At 37.6% G+C, this 24,854-nt stretch overlaps 2 protein-coding genes and 1 long non-coding RNA gene across 9 annotated transcripts in view; 2 read left to right on the top strand and 1 right to left on the bottom strand.

The window, feature by feature from the left end:
- Positions 1-7,538, top strand: part of abca2 (ATP-binding cassette, sub-family A (ABC1), member 2) — a 154,602-nt gene extending 147,064 nt beyond the window's left edge. For 4 of the 5 annotated variants that reach the window (XM_081611158.1, XM_081611157.1, XM_081611156.1 and 1 more), the window contains exons 46-49: positions 606-708; positions 785-922; positions 996-1,205; positions 4,607-7,538. In XM_081611158.1, the coding sequence (XP_081467284.1) occupies positions 606-708; positions 785-922; positions 996-1,205; positions 4,607-4,642 (487 nt within the window). In that variant the 3' untranslated portion in view covers positions 4,643-7,538. Of the gene's footprint in view, positions 1-265; positions 423-605; positions 709-784; positions 923-995; positions 1,206-4,606 lie in introns of those variants that run through there. The other variant, XM_081611159.1, reaches the window with a different exon arrangement.
- A 69-nt stretch (positions 7,539-7,607) lies between these two features.
- LOC145552970 (uncharacterized) lies at positions 7,608-24,041 on the bottom strand. Its single transcript, XR_014089119.1, has 2 exons — positions 23,895-24,041; positions 7,608-10,875 (listed from the first exon to the last, which is right to left on the bottom strand). It is a non-coding gene; the product is annotated as an uncharacterized LOC145552970 (long non-coding RNA).
- The window catches only part of pias2 (protein inhibitor of activated STAT, 2), a 57,661-nt gene continuing 47,701 nt past the window's right edge, over positions 14,895-24,854 (top strand). For 2 of the 3 annotated variants that reach the window (XM_008402246.3, XM_008402247.3), the window contains exons 1-6: positions 14,895-14,966; positions 18,850-19,034; positions 21,159-21,246; positions 21,327-21,377; positions 22,684-22,774; positions 22,865-22,999. In XM_008402246.3, the coding sequence (XP_008400468.1) occupies positions 14,953-14,966; positions 18,850-19,034; positions 21,159-21,246; positions 21,327-21,377; positions 22,684-22,774; positions 22,865-22,999 (564 nt within the window). In that variant the 5' untranslated portion in view covers positions 14,895-14,952. The remainder of the gene's footprint in view (positions 14,967-18,849; positions 19,035-21,158; positions 21,247-21,326; positions 21,378-22,683; positions 22,775-22,864; positions 23,000-24,854) is intronic. The other variant, XM_081611160.1, reaches the window with a different exon arrangement.

The raw sequence follows: 24,854 nt of genomic DNA, 5'->3' as shown, positions 1-24,854 counted from the left end.
GCTAATTGTTTATTTTTGTTGATGAGAGCAGAACAAATAAAGTTAGTTTGTCTGGACTCAAGCTGACCTGCTGCAGTTTGCCTCAAAAACAAAGAAAGAATCTGAGAAACAGACGAGCCACGTAAATGTTTGAAACATTTTGATTAGTTGTTAATCTGACTGAGGTTTATTCATGTCTACATTTTTTATGGATATTATCAATTATTTTATGGTATCAAACAAAGATCTTTCCTATTTTTAATATCACTATTTTAAATTCTGACAGGTTCAGGGCAGAAGCTTTGGAGGAACAAGAACTACTGGAAATTGCAAATAGCTGACGTAAAGAAAAGGAGAAGCTGAATTGATTATTTCAAACACAGTATAAAAAGCAAAGGCAGCATAAATAAAGTGAATTAAACTGAATCAATCAAATCAACGTACTGACAAGAGATCATGTTGTTTAACAAGCTCTGGTAATCTGAGCATCATGAGAGAGAGTTGAGAAAATGAAGATTGAATTTCCAGATGACGGCTTGTTGCTAGGAAGTTCAAATGATGAATCGGTGGTTTGGTGGAAGCGAGCTACCACTGGAAGGATGTGTTGTTCTGTGGTCATATTCCAGATTTGGGGATGGCTACATGATAACTGTGAGGACTAAAAGCAGCGGTAATGTGAAGGAGGTGGTGCGGTTCTTCAACAGGAACTTCCCTGAAGCCATTCTGAAGGTAAAAGCCAGCAGCCAGAACATCCGACTCCTAAACCTGTACAGGTGCTTCCTTTAATCTGCTGCCATCTTCCCAGGAGCGTCACCACACCAAGGTCCAGTACCAGCTCAAGTCTGAGCGCATCTCCCTGGCCCAGGTGTTCAGTAAGATGGAGCAGGTGGTGGAGGTCCTGGGCATTGAGGACTACTCCGTCAGTCAAACCACCCTGGACAACGTGCGTCCTCTCAGACTGCGTCCCACAGTTTAATGGGGACAGCTGAATTAACCGCTGCCTCCTTCCTGTCCAGGTGTTTGTTAACTTTGCCAAGAAGCAGAGCGACAACCTGGAGCAGCAGGAGGTTCTGCCCCCTGGTGGCGGGCAGTCCCCATTGCAGCGCATCTTCAGTTTCCTGAAAGTCCGGCCTGCCAACACAGAGTTGAATTCTCTGATCAGTGAGGCTCCAGAGGAGCTCGAAAGTGATGATGATGAAGGACTCATCAGTTTTGAAGAAGAAAGGGTGAGTAATATCTCAGATATACCAAAATCCAACAACAGATTATCTGCATCTCTTCTTTGTTCAGTTGTAGTTTGTAGAGTTTGTAGAGCAGCAGGTAACGTCAGAGTTTATCTCAAGGCCGTTCACAGAAAAACAGATGAAGATTATGAGCAAACAGCACCTCACCATCTGAAACACCTTCACTCAATTCATGAAAAGTCCAATTATTTTAGAAACTTTTATTACTGAGTGAAACATATTAGTAATTACTCCAGTTTATTTCTGTTAATTATATTGATTTTCCACTTCCAGCTAATGAAATAATGACATTTAAAATTAGAATATTACATCAGACAAATAAAAATTGCTATTTTTAAAAATGTGAATGTGGGCTTAATAATATGTTTAATACTTGCTTCCAGATTACTTTCAAAAGTTACTGACAAACAAGCGTCATCATTTTCTAATTTATTGAATCTGACTGTACATCCTGTACATGCAAACTGGATTTGAAACAATTTTTCAACTGCTGATTGTAGAAACATGCAGCATAGACAGTTCTGGCTCTTTGAACTGGATGTTCTGTCACGTGGTTCATGAAGCTCTCAGTAGTCCAAACATCTCAGCGGCTTGTGGCTCCACTTAACGCAAATAAATGACTTTTCTTACTTTCTCCCACGACTTTCATTAATTATTGAGCAATAATGAACTGATTACTTCACTATGTTTTTCATCAAAGCAAGTTGAGATGTGGCAGGGACATTTATCAGTTATACATTTTAGAGGGAAAAATGTATAACTGATAATAAATGTATCACTGTAATCATTACGGTCTGTAATAACACTACAGACCGTATCTGTCAAATAACAAGTGCAAATGCATCACATTGGTAGTAAAACACAACCAACGTGATGGTAGTGTTTTATAATTATGTAATTTAAGTAAAAAGAAAACAAAACATTGATATCTATTAAAGCATGATGTTCTCTGCATGCTAGCATAGGAAGGCTACACCTTACTGTCTGTGCAGCAGTTAGCTTTGCTCCAGCTTATCTTCAGGTCTATGTCCTACAAAGAAATGTATAAACGGTATATCCAAATATAAAATGCATTTTATGCCAGAGTTAGATTAAAGAAATACTGAGAAAAATATGTAGCTGTTTTGACTGAAGACTTGTGATGAAATCTTCATTTGTGTCAAAGACAATTTTTTATGTGAAATGAGTGTCTGGCTCTATAGCAGGGTTAATTGATTGTCCTCAAACAAAACACCTGGACAGGAAGTCCTAAACGGAGTCTTGATGAATCGGAGCCCATAGTGAGCACTGGAACACTGAGCACCATTAGCCCAGTCTGGAGGGCCACTGGTACTGTCTCAGTCCATAATCCATAAATCACCTCACAGTATTTTGTCTGAAACTGCAGCTGAAATGCTGTCTCTGAGAAATGGTGATTCAGGATGTTACTGGAGGATAAACAGCCACATCATGTGCATGTTGCACAAAACCTGCACAAACCTAAAAAACACAAATACAGGCCACAGGCGTAATGTGCAGATTAGATCTGCTTTTTTTCATTTACAAATTATACTAAATAATAGACATGAAAGTGAAGCCTACCTGTGTGCGACGCGACAGAACTGGATATTCTGTCACGTGGTTCATGAAGCTCTCAGTAGATCCACGGAAAGAGGAGGCAGCTGATTCCCAGGCTGCGCTGGGGTCAGACGTTCAGAGGAGGAGAAGGTGAAGCAGCAATGTTTGCTTCATTTCTGCTCTTCTGGCAAAGTTTCAACTAGATTTAACTGTTTAACTTGCAGTCTTAGCGCAGATGACATGGTCAGTCAACTGGGTGACCTGTCAGATCTTCAGTTTGCAAAAACGCACAAAAAAACCGCGTTAAACCAGCGACCTGCCAGAACCGAACATATGGTAAAAAACTCAGGCAGGATTCACTCAACTCCTCTAAGACCGGAGGTTCAAATCCACTCATTCTGTTTTAGCTACAGAAAAAGCACCAAGCCACCGAATAAACAAAAGTAAACTGACCAATAAGTTTTCGGCCTTGGCGTGCCCTTTGACCCCCACAGACTCACACTGAAGTGCTCTACGGACAAGATGTTTAGACACAAAAGATCTTTTTTTCTCCATAATTGTGTTAATAGTAAAGAACAGGTTAGATAATAAAAAATCCAATTACAGGAAAATCTCAATGTACGCAGTGTGAACAGCTGCAGGCGCTTCTGTACTGTGATTCATCCATCCATCCATTTTCTAACACCCTTGTCCTTCAGTGGGGTCAGGAGGGTTGCTGGTGGCCATCTCCAGCTAGGGTACTGGGCGAGAGGCGGGGTCACCCTGGACAGGTCACCAGCCTGTCACAGGGCAACACAGAGACACACAGGACACACAACCACACACACACACACACACTCACATAGGGGCAATTTAGACAGACCAATGAACCTGACAGTCATGTTTTTGGACTGTGGGAGGAAACCGGAGTACCTGGAGAAAACCCACCATGCACAGGGAGAACATGGAGACTCCATGCAGAAAGACTGGGAATCGAACCCAGAACCTTCTTGCTGCAAGGCAACAGCTCTACCAACTGCGCCACTGTGCAGCCCTGTGATTAATCCATTATTGAAATAATAATCTCATTTAGATATTGACTGTTGACTAAAGTAAACAAACTAAAGATGCCATTTGCTGAAAGAGCTATAAGAGCAGAAATGAAGCCAGAACTGAACAAAAGATGGAAACAACAAAACAAAACTGTAAATCTCTTTCTAAACCAAGAACTTTTCAAATGGCACTTTTAACTTCACCTGGTTAAAATTCTGCAAATCAAATCTCCTGTTTAGCACCTTTTGTTGTCCAGTTATGAATCAGGTCATCAGCAGGTCATCAGCAGGTCATCAGCAGGTCATCAGCAGGTCATCAGCAGGTCATCAGCAGGTCAGGCCCAGACTGAGGGATGATATGTAAAGCAGAAACAACTCGACGTTTTTTATCTGCAGATCGATATTGTGCTACAGATGATCAATCGTTCACTGAAGGAATGTTGTTGTTGAATTTTACGGAATAAAATGTTTATTTTGTTATTTTTAAAGAAGAATTGAATTATTTGTTTATTTGTATCTTTTAATGTATTTCTAATACTGTATAAGCCAGGCTTATGTGGTTAAATGAAAAATCTGCTTAATGTGCCAATTCATTTTATCTAAATAATCGTCAGGATAATCGATTGATGATCAATTTAAAACAGGTCCTGGTCTCCAGTGATCCTGCTGCTGACAGCAGACTGCTGTTCTGTGAAAAACCAACCTTCCCTTTGTGTGTGTGTGTGTGTGTGTGTGTGTGTGTGTGTGTGTGTGTGTGTGTGTGTGTGTGTGTGTGTGTGTGTGTGTGTGTGGCAGGTGCAGCTCTCCTTCAACACAGACACCCTCTGTTAAAACAGAAAACCTTAAGTGAGACTGAACTGATCCCACTCTTTTGGACCACTGAGGCTTAAAGAGTGACCTCTGACCCCGGGGGTCATTTGGACCTCTGCAGACTGCGGGTGGGGACAGTGGTGGCTGCAGGACCAGGATGGAGGGTCACTCCACCCACAGCTTCTCCTGAATGTATGAGTGGCTGCCATGCAGCTACACCTGGATAGATGTGAACGATTGTTTGGTTCTGCAGATTATTTTGACCAGACTGGAACCAGACTGGAACCAGACTGGAACCAGAGTGGAACCAGACTGGAACCAGAGTGGAACCAGAGTGGAACCAGACTGGAACCAGCCTGGAACCAGAGTGGAACCAGACTGGAACCAGACTGGAACCAGACTGGAACCAGAGTGGAACCAGAGTGGAACCAGACTGGAACCAGAGTGGAACCAGACTGGAACCAGACTGGAACCAGAGTGGAACCAGACTGGAACCAGAGTGGAACCAGACTGGAACCAGAGTGGAACCAGACTGGAACCAGAGTGGAACCAGACTGGAACCAGACTGGAACCAGAGTGGAACCAGAGTGGAACCAGACTGGAACCAGAGTGGAACCAGAGTGGAACCAGACTGGAACCAGAGTGGAACCAGACTGGAACCAGAGTGGAACCAGACTGGAACCAGACTGGAACCAGACTGGAACCAGAGTGGAACCAGAGTGGAACCAGACTGGAACCAGACTGGAACCAGACTGGAACCAGACTGGAACCAGACTGGAACCAGACTGGAACCAGACTGGAACCAGACTGGAACCAGAGTGGAACCAGACTGGAACCAGACTGCAACCAGACTGGAACCATCGCACCAAACTTAGCTTGTCTTGAGAGCATGCAGTCATGAAGAAAATGTAATAGTCTATTTTTCTGTGGCAGGAAGAATGATTTATTTTGGATATTGTAACAACAGCGGATCTTTTTGATGTCAGTCACCTAGAGGCCGTGCACACAGCTTGATTATTGTCCTGATGGTGGCGCACTGTTGTCATCTTGCTCTGTGTCAAACAAATGTTTTCCTTTCTGCTTTAGACATATCATTATATTGTGGACTATAAGTTTTCTGCTGTAGTGCCGATAGTAAGTAAAGAATTACTGCATCTGAACCTGGAGAGACGACGAGCGCTCCACCAGCACTGTGACACTAAAACCAACTCAGTCCACAATATTTACTACTGGAACTAAGTTCAGCTTAATGTTTATTAGTTACAAGATTTCTGTGATGCATTTTATATATATGTGCAAAAGACAGAAAAAATAAGCATATTTCCAGGAAGCAGAAGTTTGATTATTTGCTGACATGTGGATTTAAACGTTTTTCATTAGTTTTGTTAAACCAAGTAGTGATTCCTCTTGTTCAGAATTGTTGTTTCATTCCTCCCTTCACAAACCTTTCCAGTCCCAGATTTTGGTTTTAATATTTAAATACTGGTATTTTTCTGATGTGATCGTTAAACTTGAAACCTTTAGATTTTTTTTTTGTCTGAAGGTGTGTGAGCAGACAGGGGCATTGTCAGCTTGTATTGATTTTATTGTAAAATCTGATTGAAAAGGCCACATGTGGGTCTGATCACCTGACTGAAGTCACAGCTCTGAACTTTTTCCTGTTAAATCATAGATCCGTTTAGTTCTTCATTCTTTTGAATGCAAACATATAACTATAGTAATCAGTTTTACCATTATTAAATCTAATTACAGAAGTGGTGTGTAAGTTGATCCTCACTGCTGCCATGGGAACCATCAGCAAGGAAGAATCAGATGTCCATTAATTCACCAGGCAGAAAAAGATCGATCTGGGAAGATTTCTGATCATTTCCAAACAATCATTAACAATCATTAATGTGAAAAAGAAAGTTGAGGCAGGAAACCTGCCAAGCCCACGAGAAAAGGCCCACCTCAGACTCTTCAGACTTCAGTTGGCATGCTAAAGGTTAAAGTTCATAAAAAACCTTTAGAAATATTGACCCAAAACTACAGTTGAATAAATCCAAAACCTGAAGAGCAGGTGAGAACAGAGATATTTGACCATAACTTTTATCAACCACTGCTGACACAAGTCAGTGACTGTAAACACAGCAGATCATCTACAGAAGAAGAAAACTCAGAAGTGTTCCATCTGGCCCATTCAAAGTCTAGAATGAGCCAAGCATTGAATGAAATGCTGTGGTGAGACCTTCACAGTCATGCATTTAGAAATGCTGAAGATGTTAAAGTAGAGACTTTCGATTAGTCACACACTGGGTGTGTTCAGTTATTATGCCTTTATGATGATCTGATCACAAACTGGTTTAGTTTCAGTTCATAGAACAAAAGATCAATTGAAAGTACCAGTGATCTGTTTATTGACCAGATCATTTTCTACATGGACTTCTAGTACTAGGACATCAGAAATGAGTTTATACTTTACTAACTGCATGGCACCACCAATCAGCATCAACTTGTTTGACTAGCAGGGCAGTAATTCATGTCACCAGCAGCAGATTTATGCAAACATTTACAAAAAGATTGGTTGAAATCTGGAACTTCAAAACTTGTATTTGGAGGTGATGAGAATCCGCAGATTGTCATTTGGGTGATGTTTTATGTTAGCATTTTATTGTAATAAAGAAACAGTCGTTTCCCTGAGATAAAGGAACAGTCACCCAACGGCCCTTAATGTTGTTGAGCTTTACTTTGGGCTTTGCAGTGCTGGATAATGTTCAGTTTGCTAAAGAAGCTTTTGTGCTCAGAAATGTAGATTTTTTTCATTTGAGGCTCTTGATTTTGTCTTGTTTTCACATCAGCAAATTTAAACACAACTTTCCATGTTCAGACTGCTCAGATGTTCCTAATAAAGCTTTCAGAGTGTAAATTCACACAGACAGCAACATGGTCAATTTTCTTTATTGGCTACATTAGAAACTCACCAATCAAAATGTGAGGCCAGAATCAAGTCACTGCATTCTCACACATATTTCATATTGAACATCGAGAGTCAAATGTTTAGAGTTCACAGGCCTTTACATCCCATTTAGCATAAAATGTAAACTTCACTATGAATTCATGGAAAATATGTTGAGGGAAGGAGGAACAAAAAGGACATGAGAAAAGAAATGAATGTAGACGGACGAGGGAGAAAAGGAGGAATGGAAAGAGGAGTCAAAGGACAGAGAGAAGAGGAAGGACACAAAAGATGCAAAGAATAAAAACGGGAAACCAGAGGAAAAGAAGGTCGTACAGAAAGAAGAATGGAATTGAGAATACAACATAACGGGAATAAAATCTGTAAGTACAAATTTTTCTATTTTCATATTTTATTTTTCTGTACTGATCCAGTCCTGGAAAAAGATTAAATTGAATTTCAGATTTTTCCAGTCATTGTATTGACAACTTGTGTCTCTTGTCACAAGTCACCAGTGATCCGGCACAGAAACGTTAACATGAATCCTAGCAAATGGCACAAAATGATCCTTCAGGTCTAGAATGTTTCTTCAATTTTTAGCTCGACTACAAGTACACCAGGAATTTTGCTTGTCATTTTTATTTCATTTCTTCATTTCCATTTTACATTACAATTCCAGCATTCACCACAACTCTGAACTTAAAACGGAATGTAACTAAAACAAAGAACACCATGACCCATGTTGCGGCCCTGGGCCTTAAGGGCTGCGCTGCAGGTGTTGCTTTTGTCTGTCCTTGTGCTCCTCCCCTTTACAGGTGCTGCTGATCAGGTTGATTGGGAACGCAGAGTACTTAAACCTGGCTGTCTCCATCTTCTGGTCGCCTTCAGCGTCCACTCTGCCGCTTGACGCTTGTGGTGTTTTGTTGCCAGGCCTCAGCTCCCCTCCTTTTGCACATTTGAGTTTGTCTTTGTTTTGGCACCTCAACACTTCCATATGCACTCATACAACACATCCAAGCATTTGCATTACACCAATACTGATATCCACAGTCAGTTGTTGTTTTTGGTAATAAATATTCATTTTTCTACACTTTACCCCTGCATGGTCTCCCGTTTTGTTATGACCTTGAGCCAGTCGTAACATGCATCTTATGTTATATTTTCTTTTATTATTTAAAGTCGTAACACCTAATTAAAGGATAAACAAAGTGAAGTACAGTTTCTACCCAGCAGCACAATGAATGCACCATGTGCACTGAACCCACACTTCCCATGTTGTGTATGAGTGATGGCTCATGTGACACTTGCATGAATGAACCTTTTGTAAGAGACGGCACCTAATGTCATAATCCATGTATTTATTTCACGTATCTTATAATAAAGTTTATTATAATCCAAATTAACATTTAATAAAATTACAATATCAGTGGTACTTTACGTGGGTTTAAAAGGCAAAAAATGTTTTAATAAAAATAAATCAGACTTCATCATCAAAGGCTACGCCGGTTGCTTCACCTTTCTGCAAAAAAAGCAGAAGCTGCTGATCCAGACAGACAGACAGAAGCTAACAGACGGGGATGTTGGACTGAACGTTACTTCTTGGTGCCGGGTTGATCAGTGAAGCCTCCGCTTGGTCGCAGCCGCAGCGCCGTTCTGCTGCTGTCGGGGTTCAGATCTGAAGAAGGAGAGCTTTCAGACTGAAATTCACAATAAGCAATAAATCAATTAATCACATGATAAATGTTCGTGATTTATTGTTTTCTCATCCCTCACTACATTATCAGAACATCAAGAATTACTCTTCCAACTCAACACGAGATAAAACCTGTTCATTGGTCAATAGGTTAGAAAAAATAAAAAAATTCACATACATGAAGTACAGGCACATTAAACAAATTTGCAAATGGAGTTACTAAAATAAATAAACGCATCAAATTTCTAAGTGAAAAACATACAGAGTATTTCCAGAGATTAGTAGAGATTAATCAGTATGAAAATGGGGCCAATATCAATATCTGATGTAAATAAGGTATTTAAAAAAACAAACAAACAAACAAACGTTTTACCTGCACCGCTGACCAACTTCTTTTCAGAAGAATCTGAAGGCCTCAGTGGAACCCAAACATGAATTTGTTCCTGAAGATCCTGGGTTGGAATTCAGCCCTGTGGTCTTCCTGCATCTTTTCATTGTTTTATAGTTATAGAGTCTGTGGTGTTTATAGATTGTTTTCTTTTAAATCCAAAAATTGTGTTTCTCATTTCTGACCTCCTAAATTGTGGCCCTGGGATGGGACAGAGGCTTTACCTGCTGGGCATCGCTGCAGCTGAGCTCCCACCTGGAGGAAGATGAACCATAAAAACCTGCATCCAATCTGGAGAACTGATGCTCTCAGAAACATCTCCAGAAAAGGAGCTGGGACATTATCAAATCACTCAACACAATCAGCAAAAATAAAGTCAAACTGGAACTGAGGAGGTTTGGAAACTCCAAACACTGACAGAAGGACTCGGATTGCTACTTTTTCCTGTTTTACCTGTTTTATGAGTACCATGTTTGTGTCCTGCTTAGAGCTGCAGCTGCATGGTGTCTGTGCCGGAGCCGTTTCTCATTATTGTGGTCAGATTTTAGGTCCAGCTGTCTTTTCTGAGATATGTATTCTTCCCTTCATGCCTCTAAAGACTTGATATTTCAAGAAACATTATAAAAACACAGCTCTGGTGGCAAGTCTCTGATTTAAATATCACATTAAACTAACTTAAGATCTGTGTGCTGTTTCCAGTCTTGATTCTCTTGCAGAAGACATTTTCAATCTCAGTGGAATTTTTCTGGTGAAAAACAGGTTAGATAAAAAAAAATCAAATAAAACTAAGTAACTGTTTATGTCCCAGTGGGCCAAAAACTGAATAAGTGGTAACAATAAAATCATATATAACTCTGTAAATGCAGATTGATACTTGGAAAAACATGATCCCATGTGGACCCAGGTTAGGTTCTAACCCTTTCCCGGGAATCCTCCTCTTTTATCACAACTAGCACAGAGATTCAATTTTGTGATTCCAATTGAGTTAGGAAGCCATGCAGCAGCCGTCCACTGAAGCAGAGTCAGCTGGTTAAGAGGCCACAGGATGGAAGAAGAGGACAAACAGACAGACTGTCAAGCTGTCAGCCATGGTGAAGAGCAGCTCCTTGAGCACCTCTGTGGCCTGAGGAGCCTCCATCCTGGTGAGGGTCACCCTGAGTGCGGCCGACCCGGAGCCCACCTGAAGAGCTGCCCTGGTGCTGAACCACAACTCTCACATCCCCACGAGGCTCAACGTCCTGCAGGGACAGAAACACCGACGGCAGGTCAGCACGTCTCAACAACACGGCAGCTCAAAGTGCTTTACATGATCCAAACTGATCACGATAAACAAAAGAGACGTACTGAAAAGTTTTGATCCACAGTAAAATTCATTCATGCACCATTTACTTCAGCTCTGAACAGGTCAGGTGGCTTTTCAGCCTGGTTAAAGGAACTCAGTATTTCAGCTGCTTCGCGGTTTCTTTGGACGTTTGTTCCATATTTGTGGTTCGAAACATTTTTCTGACTCCCTCCTGAACCTCAGGATGAAATCCTCTGTGGATTTCAGGGCCGGTCTTGAGAAATTCTGTTCCCCTGAGAAATTCTGTCCCCCTGTGTCGGGAGCGCGCATTGCAACCAGAGAGGTGGATCCAGCGGATCTGACCATATTTACGGCGCTTCTGATCGATTTCTCGGTAAAACCACTCATATAATCATGTCAATGTTGTAACTTTCAGTTTAATCGGCAGCTATCAAAATAAAAATACATACATAAATAAACGAGGTCTTGTGTGGAGGTCTTTTTACGCTGTTTTATTTTAAACGCGAAGTGAATCGATCTTTTTTCAGCTTTTGTCTCGTAAACCTGACAAATAAAAGTCAGTCAACAAACACAGGTTTCCAACACGTTGTGTGCATTTATAATTTTTCATTTCTCATAAAGGAGGAGGAGGGAAGCTGGCCGATAGCAGGGCACAAAAATAAAGACTTCCTGAAAAGATCAGAGTGTAAACTTTTGGTAAATCCCGTTCTAATGTAAAATATGATATTACTGGATTAAGGAAATGTCTAGTATGGTATCACACATAATATTTTTTGAGAATTTGGAAACAGGTGCTTTTTATTTCCCAAAGTTATTGGAGGAGAAGAGGAGAGGATGGATATTTCAGCTGCCTGAAATAATGTGTTGCCCTCTATAAAATGGAAACAAATTAATTTACCTGCAAGTCTTTTAGGTTATAACTTGAGCTAATGAGATCATATAAATATTGAAAAAGAGGGGTCCTAGAATAGAACCTTGGGGTACACCACATGTGACTTCTGTCCACTTCGATGAGAAGTTGTTTCCTATTTAAACAAAGAAATCCCCATTGTTTAATTGCTTCTAGTGGGGAAGAGCTAGAACACTGCATCTGGACACTGATCAGATGCAATTTACAGAGACTTTTGGTAGGTCATGAGAAGTTACACAAAGTGTATTATATTTCATGATTCTCTTTCAAAGGATAGCTTGGGCTGATTTATTTAACCCTTGTGTTTAGAAATGGGGTCCAACTGACTCCACACAAGTAAAACTTGTTTCATTTGCCACAAATCTTTGCCTCAGTTCTCACACACACAAGGGTTAAATCAGTGGTTCTTAACCTGGGTTCGATAACACAGCTAATATAATTACATTACTAAATCAGAATTCCGCAAAGTCTTTATTATTTATTATTAATTTTTCATTCTCTTAAGAAATGTAGAGCTAATTAAATGACCTAAACAAGACCTTAAAGTTTCTCTCGATGGTCAACTTGTTGAAACTGGCACATTTTAAATACCTTGGGTCGTTCCTGGACAGTCAGCTCAACTGTGCTGAAAACACTGATTATATTTTGAAGAACTGTTCTCAGAGACTCTACCTTTAAGAAGACTTAGCGATCTTGAATTTGGAAAAAAATCATTTTATTTGTCACTACAGAAGGGTTCAGTGAATGCGCATATGAATCTGATGGGTTCGGTACCTCAAAAAAGGTTAAGAGCCACTTCTAGAGGGCGTTGTTGAGAATGTCGGCCACGTCCACCAAATATTGGAAAGCAGTCAGTCCTGTTGGGATCGATCATATCATTTGACTGGTTTCACTTCAGGAGGTTGGCCTGCTACTGTTTCAGTTTAGCTTAGTTTCAGTTTAGTTTAGTTTTAGGTAGGATTATTTATTCTGGGTAGTTATTGACTAAAACTATTTTTTAAAATTTTGTTTGGGTTTAGGGAAGGGGGAGTCGTGTTCAGTCCTCTGACTCATTTCAAAGGGACGGTTTCATTTAGACTGAAGAAACTGAATTGGGTGAGATGCCACTAGAGCTCAGAAGAAAACAACTAGCCATAAACCATTGGGCAAATGTTAAAGGGCATAAAGAAAATTATCCTCCAAATGCTATGCTACAACCGTGTCAAGAAAAAGTAAAAAATAAGAGAATTAATAGTTTTGGATGGATTATAAATAATGAGATAAGTAAGATAGGAATACATCGTTATTTAATTAGTCCTGTGGTGAATATTCCTGATACTCCACCTTGATTAAGTGGAAAACCTGAAGTTGATTTAAGCTTATTGGGGAAATGTAGACAAATAGAAAAAAAGAGGTGGAAAGATATATAAATAAAGAATATGCTGAATATTTACAAATATATACAGATGCTTCTAAAATGATAAATGATAAAATTGGAATAGCATTTATAATTCTGGACCTAAATATTATGAAAAATAAAAGAATAACAGACAGATTGACAGTTTCTACAGGTGAGCTAATGGCTATAATATTAATGGCTCTAGAACGGAGTGAGGAAACGAGAAAGAAATGTTGATTTATTCAGATTCAAGTAGTGCATTAATAAGTATTTTAGAACAGAATTCAGAAACGAGACAAGATATCATATTGAATATTAATCAATTTTTAGAATTAAAAAATATGGATCCTGGGTTAAGTTAATTTGGATTCCTGCTCAGATTGGAATAGTAGGAAATGAGTTGGTGGATAAATTTGCTCAGAGTGCAACAAAAAGGGATAATGTTCAGGTAAATATCAAAATAAGCAGAAATGAGGTAAAAAGTATAAGTAAAATATATATTTAAAAGAAATGGCAGGAATTATGGGATAGAGAAGAAAAAGCAAGATTTTATTATAGCATTAAAAAAACAGTAGGGGAAAGTAGGGAAGGTAAGAGGAATAAAAAAAGAAGAGGATATTATATCCAGATTAAGGTTTGGGCATACGGGGCTAAATAGTACTCTGAAAATAATTAATAAACATAGTACAGGTTTGTGTAGTTATTGTGGAGAGTCGGAAACAGTGCAGCATATTTTTCTAGAATATAATAAGTACAGTCGGGAAAGAGAGGTGTTAATCAGAGAGTTAAATAAAAAAAAGATCATTTAGATATTAAAAATTTGCTGCAAAGATCGTCTGAGGATGTAGTATTTAACAGCATCTTTAGTTTTCTTAGGAAGTCAGGTATTATGGGAAGATAATAGTGGTAGGACATCTCATCTATATTCCAGTCTGGAAGGTGGCGGTAATGCACCTATAAGTTGTTTGCCAACCGCCATAAAACAAAAAAGAAGAAGAAAGAAGACTGAAGAAACTAGTGGAAGAGGAGCTTTATTCCTTTGTGGTATTCTCCAGTGATTTTGTGTGAGTGTGTTTTTGTTGGGGAGCACCTGGGTGTTATTTCTTTTCCTTATTCAATATTTCTCCCCAAAGCAGCAAACTAAATATTCGTAGGAGCAGCATCAACCTTTGTTTAAGATTTTGTTATTTTGTATAATAAAATAAACTCTCTGTGATTACTCATGCCCTTAAAATCAGGGCATCTGTGAATTCATGAATCATATAAAATGTTTCTAATTTGGAAGCAGTGCCTTTGCTAATTCTTACAAACATATCTGTGTAAAGGTTTGGTAAAAGGAGGATTTAAGGTTCTTCTAACACTCGCTATTAACTGTGATTGTACTCAAAGTCACAATAGGAAATACACATTTATTACTCCAGTTTTCCTCACGTTTGGTACACAAATATACATTTACTTGATACATTTTTTGTTTTCAGAAAATGTCAGTCAAAGCAGTTTAGCGAAATGCAACCAAACTGTTTTTAACTTTATTTTTGTGATTGTATTTAAATTATATAATATGTTTTACGATTACATAGAAATGTAAAAAAAAGAATAAAATATAAAAACACCCTACGGAAAAAAAAAAAAATCACCCTACCGGAAGTATTTTCTTTTAGCACATGCGCAAATGAGCTAAGGTATAACGGAAATGCTGACCCGGAAAAACAAAATGGCAAAAAATGGGGGATCACAGGTAGGCGAAAACAAAAAGGCATTGTAATCTTAGTTATTTTGACTTTTCATGACGCTATGAAGGTAGAAAAGCTGTAAAAATATAACACCGTGAACTGAAGAGGTTGGAGGACATTTATAGCATAGAGTTTCAATGTACTACAGATCTTAAACACTTGTAAGAATAGCCTTATGCTAACAGTTTTACTTTTCACAAAGCAGCTCTTTTGTGTTTTATATTTTGAAAATGTCCTGCTTACTAATAGTTTTTATTTTTTTACATTTCTAAATAACAGTATCGACTCGTATGATTGCATTAAATGATAATTAAAAATAGTTTCTAACACCTTACAGGGACTACTATTACTATTGTCTAATGTACGAGCTCCGGTTTGTGGAGTGATTGAATATTTATTGGAGTAGACAAAGGAAATGTTGATCATAGATGTTTGTGTTGCATTTTTATGGGTCTAATGCTGTCGATAGCAGGCTACAATTATGAAATAGCCCAGAAACGACAAGCTTTGATGCAAGAAAGTAAGAGGATGGTTACAACGTTGCTGAAGAACGAAATGACCAGCAGCCATTTACTCAGTACAAACCTCTGGGACTGATGTCGACCGATTTAACTGTTTAACCGCCCTGTTGTGCTGCGGGTCAAATTGACCCATTATAAAGTTTAAAAATCTAAAAAAAAAATTCAAAGTATATTTTCTGGTTGAAACATCTGCTTGGCATAATAACCACGATGAGTATCTAAGATGAAAATGGGTCATTTTCTTGTGATGGGCTGCAAACTGCTGGGTCAGTTTGACCTTCATAAGAGAAAAAGGTGTTATGAAGACTGGACAGGAACCTTTTCTTCCCTTGGGCAAACTTAATCCGTGTTGAGTGGACACTCAGCATAAGAGGTGGTAAACGTATAAATAATATCTGCAAGGAAATCCTAAAACTTTCCACGTGATATAGTCGTTTTCAGATTTTAAGTAGATGACTAGCAGAAATAAAATGGAGGTGCCTGAACTTATCTTTGATCACGACAGGGAAATACAGAAAGAAGCTGAAGATGGTATTGAGGTCAATTCTAATTCTGATTATAAAACAAATGATGGAAACACCAGTCATATCCAAACATGATATTCATGTAAAAGAAATTGTGAACTCCAGTGGTTTTCATCTCCAAATAAACACCAAGACAACCGACAACAGAGAATATAATACAGATACTGCCAGAGCCTCGGATGGCAGCAGCTTGTGTCAAAGACATCATGTCAGTTTTTCAGCTCCTGCTGCTCAGCTTAATTAAGAAAATCATTCTTGAAATGTCTGATCTACAAGGAACGTGTGTTTTGATGAAAGGGATTTTCATTCATATTTCGGGAGTTCTCATTCTAGCAATTGGAGCAACTCAGAAATGAACATCAGAGGAGGCTTTTTCATCTGCATACTTAAACATGGCAGCAGCTAAGCTGTAACTTTGTGCTGTAACTTTGGGTGATGCATTGAACTGAACACATTTCTCTCAACTGACATGCAGTGTAAGATGTCTAAGCCATTTGATGCAGAGGTTACATGCACTCTGTATTTTTTTCATCAAATTTAATTGGAATTGATTGGTAGACATTGATGTGTGTCCTGTGCTATTTTATGTTGGGATTTTTACAAGGGTACCCATATCTTTAAAAAGCCTGACCTCTTGATTTTGACTTTGGCTAATATCTATTTTTTGTCTGAAAAATCACTAAATATCTCAGCTAAGTTGACAGTTAACAGTGAGGTGACTATTGTTAACTGTGCAGATGTGACCTGAGGGCAGGTCAGTCAGTTCTCTTTCACAGCAGAGCAAATGGAAGACAGTGGTTGATTTTCAGATCTTTACAGAGGTAGATATGATTAGTGGACAGGATCACTTTCTCACATTGTTATTGGTTGATTGCAGATTTTACAAAATTAAGGAAATGTAGGTTGATTTACCCTTGTTCCCCTGCGGTAAACAATGAATTGTGTAAATGTCATAGTACTGACTCTGCATTTATGACTACAAGGCAGGAAAAGCTGCATTATGAAGGAACTGAAAGAAAAAGTAGTTTGCCATTGCCATGCTTTCCATTGTAGCAAAAAACACCCATAATTAATCGTGACTGGATTTATGGTTTATGTCATATATATCAATCAATCTATTAATCTATCTGTCTGTCTGCGGCACAATCTTAATACAATACAAAGGAAATGATCTATTTGCCTAATGCATCAACAAGCACATCTTATAATCAAGTCTTGATTCCCCACATAAAACTTCACCAGCTAATAGCAAATACCCTGTTAGACCTTTAAACTAAGTTCTTCAAAGGAAATATGAGCAGTTATTGGTAATCTCTCAGTTATTATTTCAACATTTGCTGTAGTTCACAGACTTGGTAAAGAGTTTTTTTTTTTTTCATATAGTTCTTGCAATATTTTGGCTAGGTTGTTTCTTGACTGGACTATAGCCTCAAGCTTGGCAGATGATATCAAACTTAAGAAACCCCACTTGACTTGCTTATGACGGACTGACAACATGTTTAACTGATTATACATTTTAAAGATGAGTGCTTACATATCTAGTGAAACTTTTTAAAGCCATTAGTTGCTGATCTGCAGTTGGTGCTTCAATACTGTTGGTACTCTGTTGTTTAATACAACAGGGCATATTGTTTGGGTAGATTTATGATATACCAACTTCCCATGGCATGCTTTCTACAGAATAAAAATATTGTGTGTTATATAATTATCCATGCATTGGTTAACCATTAGCATCTATGTTCAAACTACCACTCAGACTTTATAAAAGCCTACAGCTGCTCTTTATTTAGTTAATTCAGTGCAATCAGCCAACAATTTAGTCAAACAGTGCTCTTTAAGGTAGAAATTTATAAAAAAAAATATGAATAAAAATATGGACTTTTGCTTATTCAACCAGAATCATTGTGCTTCAAATTGTGTGCTTTTTTGAATATTCAGAATGAATGTCTGCTTCAGATTTAACACATCTCTAAGAAGTATTTACAACTTTTCCAAGAATATTACAATTTGACTAAAATTAGGGGCTGAAGGTTTATTAGTGTAAAAAGATTCTTACAAATATCTTTGATGTTGTTTCCTTCCTCTCCAGCCTGTGTTGGTGTGTACCAGTTTATGCTTTTAGGAAAATTAGTGTTAGAGATTTTTTGGTATTATCATTTTGTTATTACTTTAGTTCATATTCAGTCTAATGTTAATCAATAGTTAATCAACATTCAGTCTATAGATTATTGTGATTTTCAATTTAAAGTGTTCTCTTCCCTCTGTGTGTTTAAACTGACCTGGAGGCCCCATCTGCCTGTTTGTCTTCATGTGAAACAGTTAACTGTGTTTCCCAGACCTTGAATTATGTTTCCACAGATGCCTTCTACTCAACTGGAATACTCCCTACCTTAGAAACTGCCTGTGTGCAGTAGCATTTTGTCTCTGCTGTCTTCCTTACCTATCCTCCCTCTTTTTTACTTGATAATAAAAGACAAGCTGTAACCAAAGGTCTTCAGATGCTCAGTGAACGGCTTGGAGGAGCAGTTTGCTGAGTCTTCTCCTTTTGCAAAAGCTTGGCCATAAAATTCATATACGTCGTCTGTGGTTCTTTTATGAAGGTTCGAGAAAAATACCTATCATTTAGCTTTATAATTGCTACTTGAATCAATCTTAAAACATCTGTCTAAAAACTATTGAAGTCTTTGTATATTGTTTTCTGGGTTTGCAATGTTTGTATCTATATTTAATTTGTGAAATGTTGTTTTATGTAGTCTCTTTTCACTGTTGTAAGCTAAGTAGGTTATAACAGTGGTTTTGAGGACTATATACAGAATGTACTGACAACTATTCTCTGTTGGCAGGAGTCAACACTCTAACATAAACGTCAGCCTCTTGACAGGCGAAACAGCAGTGTGGTACTGTGCCAAAACCAGCATGAACCTTCAGCAGCCTGCCCCTCTCATTCCCCCTGTCCATCCTGATGTACAGATGAAACCCCTGCCCTTTTATGATGTGCTGGATGTTCTTATCAAGCCTTCAAGTCTAGGTCTGTAATGTTTCCCAATTTTGTTAACAGCAAAAATGAGATGAGTAACTTTTTACAAGAGTTCAGTGACATTTCAGTGAGTTCAGTGCACTTAAACATCACTATTTGATTGCAGCCTTATTTATTCAGTGAAGTCTGACAAGTAATGTTAACAAGTTTTGTTTTTTTTTTGTTCATGAAGGGCTTCTGGACCAGAACTGAATACTTTCACTTTCACTCATTGAAAGTGAAAGTATTCAGTTCTGTATGTACTTAAGTGTTTGGGGATCTTTTCCAGGATAATAATTTACAATGTGAAGACTTAAGACCACTGTTTTTATTGTTGGGGACAAAGTGTACATTAACTTTACGTTAAATGTTAGGAATGTACCAGTAATGATTAGGGTAAGTGGAAGTAGAGTTGATAAAACTTTATCTTAAGTCAATCAAGTTCTACCCTTGTGAAAAATAAATATATTAAGAATATTGAATCTTAGCATACTTGAGCATGCTTGACGCTGAAGCACGACTTCATATTTTTTAACTACAAGTGATAAAAGTCAGCTCACAAGTTTTCTGTGGGATTAAGGTCCGGCCACTCCATTACTTGAATTCTGTTTGTCTGATGATTTTGCTCGATTGCTGGTGTGTTTTTTGATCAGTGTCTTGTTGAAACAAACATTTCAAGGGTATTTTCTCTTTAGCATACGAAAACATGACTTCTTCCAGTATTCTGGTGTAGTCAGACTGATTCATGATCCCTGGTATGCATTAAGTAGGACCGACACCATGAGAAACCTCCCCAGATCATGATGCTTGGACCACCGTGCTTTATCGTCTTCAGTGTGTACTGTGGCTTGAATTCACAGTTTGCAGGACGTCTGACAAACTGACTGTATCTCTTAGAACCAAAAAGAACAATTTTACTTTCATTAATTAGTCCACAAAATATTACTCCATTTCTTTTTAGGCCAGTCGATGTGTTTTTTGGCTAATTGAATTTACTTCAGCACATGGATTTTTTCACAACGGCACTTTGCGGGGCTTCCTGCTGGTAGCTTGGCTTCTCATTGATGTCGTCTGATTGCTGCAGAACTCGCAGCCAATCACAGATCTTTGTTGATCTTCCTGGAGCTGATCATTGGCTGAACCTTTGCCATTTTGGTTATTCCCCGATCCATTCAAATAGTTGTTTTTCTTTTTTCCCCTCAACATTCTGGTTTTGGCTGCCATTTTAAAGCATTTGATACCATTTTAGCTGAACAGCCTATCATTTTCTGCAGTTCTTTATAGGTTTTCCCCTCTTTTATTATTTTTTTGATCAAAGAAAGTTCTTCTTCTTCACAGTGTCTTGAACGACTCATGGTACTCTGTTTTTCAAGGACAAATGCACATCTAGCATATGCAGCGACAGTTGCCTTGAGCCTTAAATAAGGGTCACCTGTATAACACCAATGTTTTTTCACATAATCAATGACCTCACTAATTGAACTCGGCACTGCTATTTTTTTTAACACGTTAATAGTAACGTCAGAAAATGATTGAGTTTCACAGAATCAGCAGAAAGTTCATCATGCCTGTTGGGTCTGTTGGTTTCCTAAACCTTTTAGAAACTTGTTTGTAGTGTAGATGAAGAAATTCTAACAAAAACAGTGATTTATCTTGCTAAATCACTGTGGGACTGCCATTATTTTGAACACAACTGTATGTAGATATGTATATACATACATATGTATACATTCCACTCAAGTATTGTTTTTGTTTCTGCTTCAGAAAAATATTTTGTATATATTTGTAATATATTTTTAAAATGTACATTATTATGTATTTTTATTTTGTTTTTTTTTTACAAATGCAAGCAAAGTGTATTTTAAAAAGGATTATCCAAAATATAATTTTAGTAATATATTTAATTAGAATTTAAAGTATGGTTTAGAAAACATTTTATTTTACATTTTTAATATAATCTTAAGCATAGGCAGTTGATGGCATACTAAAAATGTATTTCAGAAAAATGTATATTCATATTTAAGATATACTTCTTATTTTTTCACAAGGGTAATATAGTTAGAAATGCAGTTGTGCCAGCATGTGTTTTGTCAAGGTACAGTAAATAGCTTTTTTGACAACAGCAATATTTTTTAGGAGCAAGTACTGCACAGAGGTACCATCAAGAAAAGTATTTTATTTTTGCTTTAACACCACAGCAAGTTCGAGAAGTATGCATATCCAGGTATGGACAGTTTTTTAAAGTTTCTTCACCTGTTGAAGAAATCATATATATTAAAATGAGTGGTTTGTTATGTTTTACAGAGACTTCCTGCCAGGTGGCAGAAGGGACTATATGGTTCAAATTCAACTAAGGTGAGAGCTTAGTTGAATTTTAGTTGAATTATACGAGTCATTAATTCATATTAATTATTGTCATTTAATACGAAATAACAAAAGCGATTAGCAACTTTTAAATAAATTTGGTAGCTAAAGATAATGTAAAGGTTAATATTGGTATTTTAGCTACTCTTCATAAATCCAACAAAAACTGTTGTCAGTTGGTTTTTAAAGTTAAAATCCTCCAAAAATAAAGTAATGAATGAAGCTGTCCAAAAAGTAATGAAGGGAACAACAATGCCCCTTTTCACAACATGGTTTTCTAATAAGACTGTAAAGAAGGTCCCGTCATTCAGACACCTTTAGTTTGTCAGTGATTCAGCAGGTTGTATTCCATATTAACGCATGCTACACACAAGGTTGTACGATGTATATAGTTTTCAATAAAAATTTAATTCTAATATTTACATTGAGGCAGCTTGGATTATGAAGTATTCCCCTCACTTGGCAAAACTAATAAAATAAAACCAGCATGCAACACATTGCCTGTTGGTGCAATGTGCTTTAATGCATTAATTGCACTATTGTGTACATACTCAAGTTCAAGCACATTGGTCCCGTCCTGCTCTGCAAGTCGATACTGTCTGCATGCATTGCAATATGACAGCAACTTGTTGTAAAACGTCAGGGATTTATAACCCCTTTCAAGTTGCCAAGTAATCAGTATCCAAGTTCACATTATTTACTGAATGTGTTTACACCTACTTTGCTGACTTCAAAGGTAAAAACTTTAGGGAAATGTTTTACGATCCAAGAATATGACATTTTATTATTTGTAATTTCTAAAGTACAATTTGTGCATTAACACTCAAAATTTCAAAGATATTTAACTTTTAGTTTTCGTGCAAAACAGATCATCTAAAAGACAGTGTGGCATTTAAATTGATCAACTGTGTATCTCTCTGACAAATTTACATACAGTAAGACGAGAACAGTCTTCATATATTTTCATAGAAATCATCTGGATTTCCTTAGATTGAAAACTATTTGACAAATTGGCATAGTAGTTGAGCTTCATTGCACATTATTTTAGCTAAGGTTTAATTTAAATATGTGTAGTTACAATTTAATCTACTCGACTACATTAATATGCTTGAAAGTCTGCATATAAATTTAATCTGATTACAATGCACCATTATGGCTTTTATTGAGACTTAGCACTATATAAGCAAAATAAATAAAATTATATTGTCACTTCTTGCCTGCAAACTGTTTTGACACAGCCTAGCATAATATCAAGATGTGTCTTAAGAAAATTTTAAATGTTTTTTTTAACTTTCAGGTTCTGCTTGGCAGAGACAAGTTGTCCACAAGATGATAATTTCCCCAACAGTCTTTGCATAAAAGTCAATGGCAAGCTCTTTCCTTTGCCTGTAAGTGCCATTTTTCCTTTAGAACAGTAAAATGTAAACCTTCCACTAAAGTATTTAATGGAGGAAGACACTAAATTTTCTATTCTTTAGGGATTTGCACCACCACCAAAAAATGGAGTTGAACAGAAGAGAACAGGAAGACCTCTTAACATTACCTCCCTTGTCAGACTTTCTTCTGCTGTGCCAAACCAGATTTCAGTGACATGGACCCAAGAAATGGGAAAGGTGAGGTTTACAATATCTTATTGAATTTAAGCAAGCTATTTAAATCAGTGGCCTCAAACTAGGGATGCACCGATCCACTTTTTTCACTTCCAATACAAATATCTGAGGTTTAGTATCCGCCAGTACCAATCCAATACAGATAAACAGTGCTGAATTGACCTAGAACATTTTAAATTATTATTTGTTCAAACGTTTCAAAACACAGAAGCAAAAATTCTCTTTTGCACCATGAAATATAAAAATTATTCAACCATTTCTATCAATTGTATCTGTTATTGTTATTCCTGATTAAATAATTTTAAATTAATTAAAAATAACAATAGAAGTTGATGAGTGAGCAGAGCAATATATGCAAACTGAGTCAAACAACAAAGAACAGCTTCAGTCCTACTGTTCATTGCATAGAACTGTTCAAAATAATCAAATTGCCACATCATGTCACATCACTCTCACCAGATTTGACTTGTCTTCATCTAGTTAGAAATATATATTTTTAGAAGTTTAGAAGCATCTGTCTTGATAGCTTTTTTCACAGAGTCGTCTGTGAACTCTGAGCTCTCGCGACATTAAACAATGCCTAAATGCTGGAGGGTTTCTCAGCTTTAGATTCTCTCTGATAAGCAAAAAAATATAATAACTACAACATGTTAGACAATGTTTTCTTTCAGCCCGAAGAAAGCCAGACATGAATAATTATTTTACTTTAGGTGCAACAGATGTACTTCATCAGCAGGGCCCTCCACTGCTTTCTGCCATGTCACTGTCGTATTGCACAGTAACAGTGACAAGAGTGAGCACAGCTGCAGGAGTGCAGCCCCAGGCAGACCTAGATCTACCGGTGGCATGCGATGTGTTGTAATAGTGTTCTAAAAACAATAAAAACTCTGCAACTCACCCCAAGAAACTGAAAAATATTCAATTTTTCATGAATCCCTCTGGTCATGCAAGTCATTCTGTCCTAGTTTTCTTTCCACTGGCATCTTTTAAAGTGGATGTTGTAATCGCCGAAGTATGTGTTTTTCTAACATGCAGATTTGTTGGAGACAGGGGCGCAGTAAAGGGGTGAAAAGTGATGACAATTCTAGGGGCCCTGACCAGCAGGGGGCCTTCCACAATTCAATTATTTATATTTTGTTCATAGAAATAAAATTTAAAAAAAATCAGGGTCCTGTCAAATGCAAAATTAATCATTGTATTTTCAAAGATTGTTTTTAGCAGTAAAAGTTTAATGTTACCCCTCCCAGACCAAAAAACACACGTCCGTTTTTGCCCTGAACCCCCCTGGATCTGCATGAAATGGTTTGTTCCTGCTTGGAGCTTCACGGTGACATATGCAGCTGCAGTCAGTAAAAGCTGCAGCTGAATACAGCTGTCACGAAACGACTGTGGCAGTTACTATGCTGCTAAGAAAAGTTATAAAATCATGTTTTCAAAAACAAAATAGAGATAGGGAAAAAGACAAAAAGGCAAGAGTGTTAATTTATAACCCAGTTTTTCTCCGAGAGGTGGATAGACTGTGAGATTATCAGCCGTCTAGCATAATTAGCGTAGCTACAGACTACTGTTTGCCTCCATTTCACTAACATTTAATGGATTAAGGAAAAAAAATTACCAACATATTCATATATTTAACTTGTCTCTGTGCCTTTTACCACTTAACAACAGATGAGTCAGTCCGCAGCAGCTCTAAAACACGTCCCTCCTGACCCGTCCTGAGTGAAATTAAAGCTGCAGTATGCAGCGTTTATATAAATATTTTTTTCACATTTTTTTTAAAACTGTCATTATGTTGTGACAGTATGATATGAGAGTTAATCAGTGAAAAATCTATGTCCTCTGCTTTCTCGCAGTGCTA

Source organism: Poecilia reticulata, chromosome 9, assembly GCF_904066995.2.
Source record: "Poecilia reticulata chromosome 9, P_reticulata-male-v2, whole genome shotgun sequence".
In the NCBI taxonomy this organism is placed as follows: Eukaryota; Metazoa; Chordata; class Actinopteri; order Cyprinodontiformes; family Poeciliidae; genus Poecilia; species Poecilia reticulata.
This window is presented reverse-complemented; position numbering and strand designations above follow the sequence as displayed.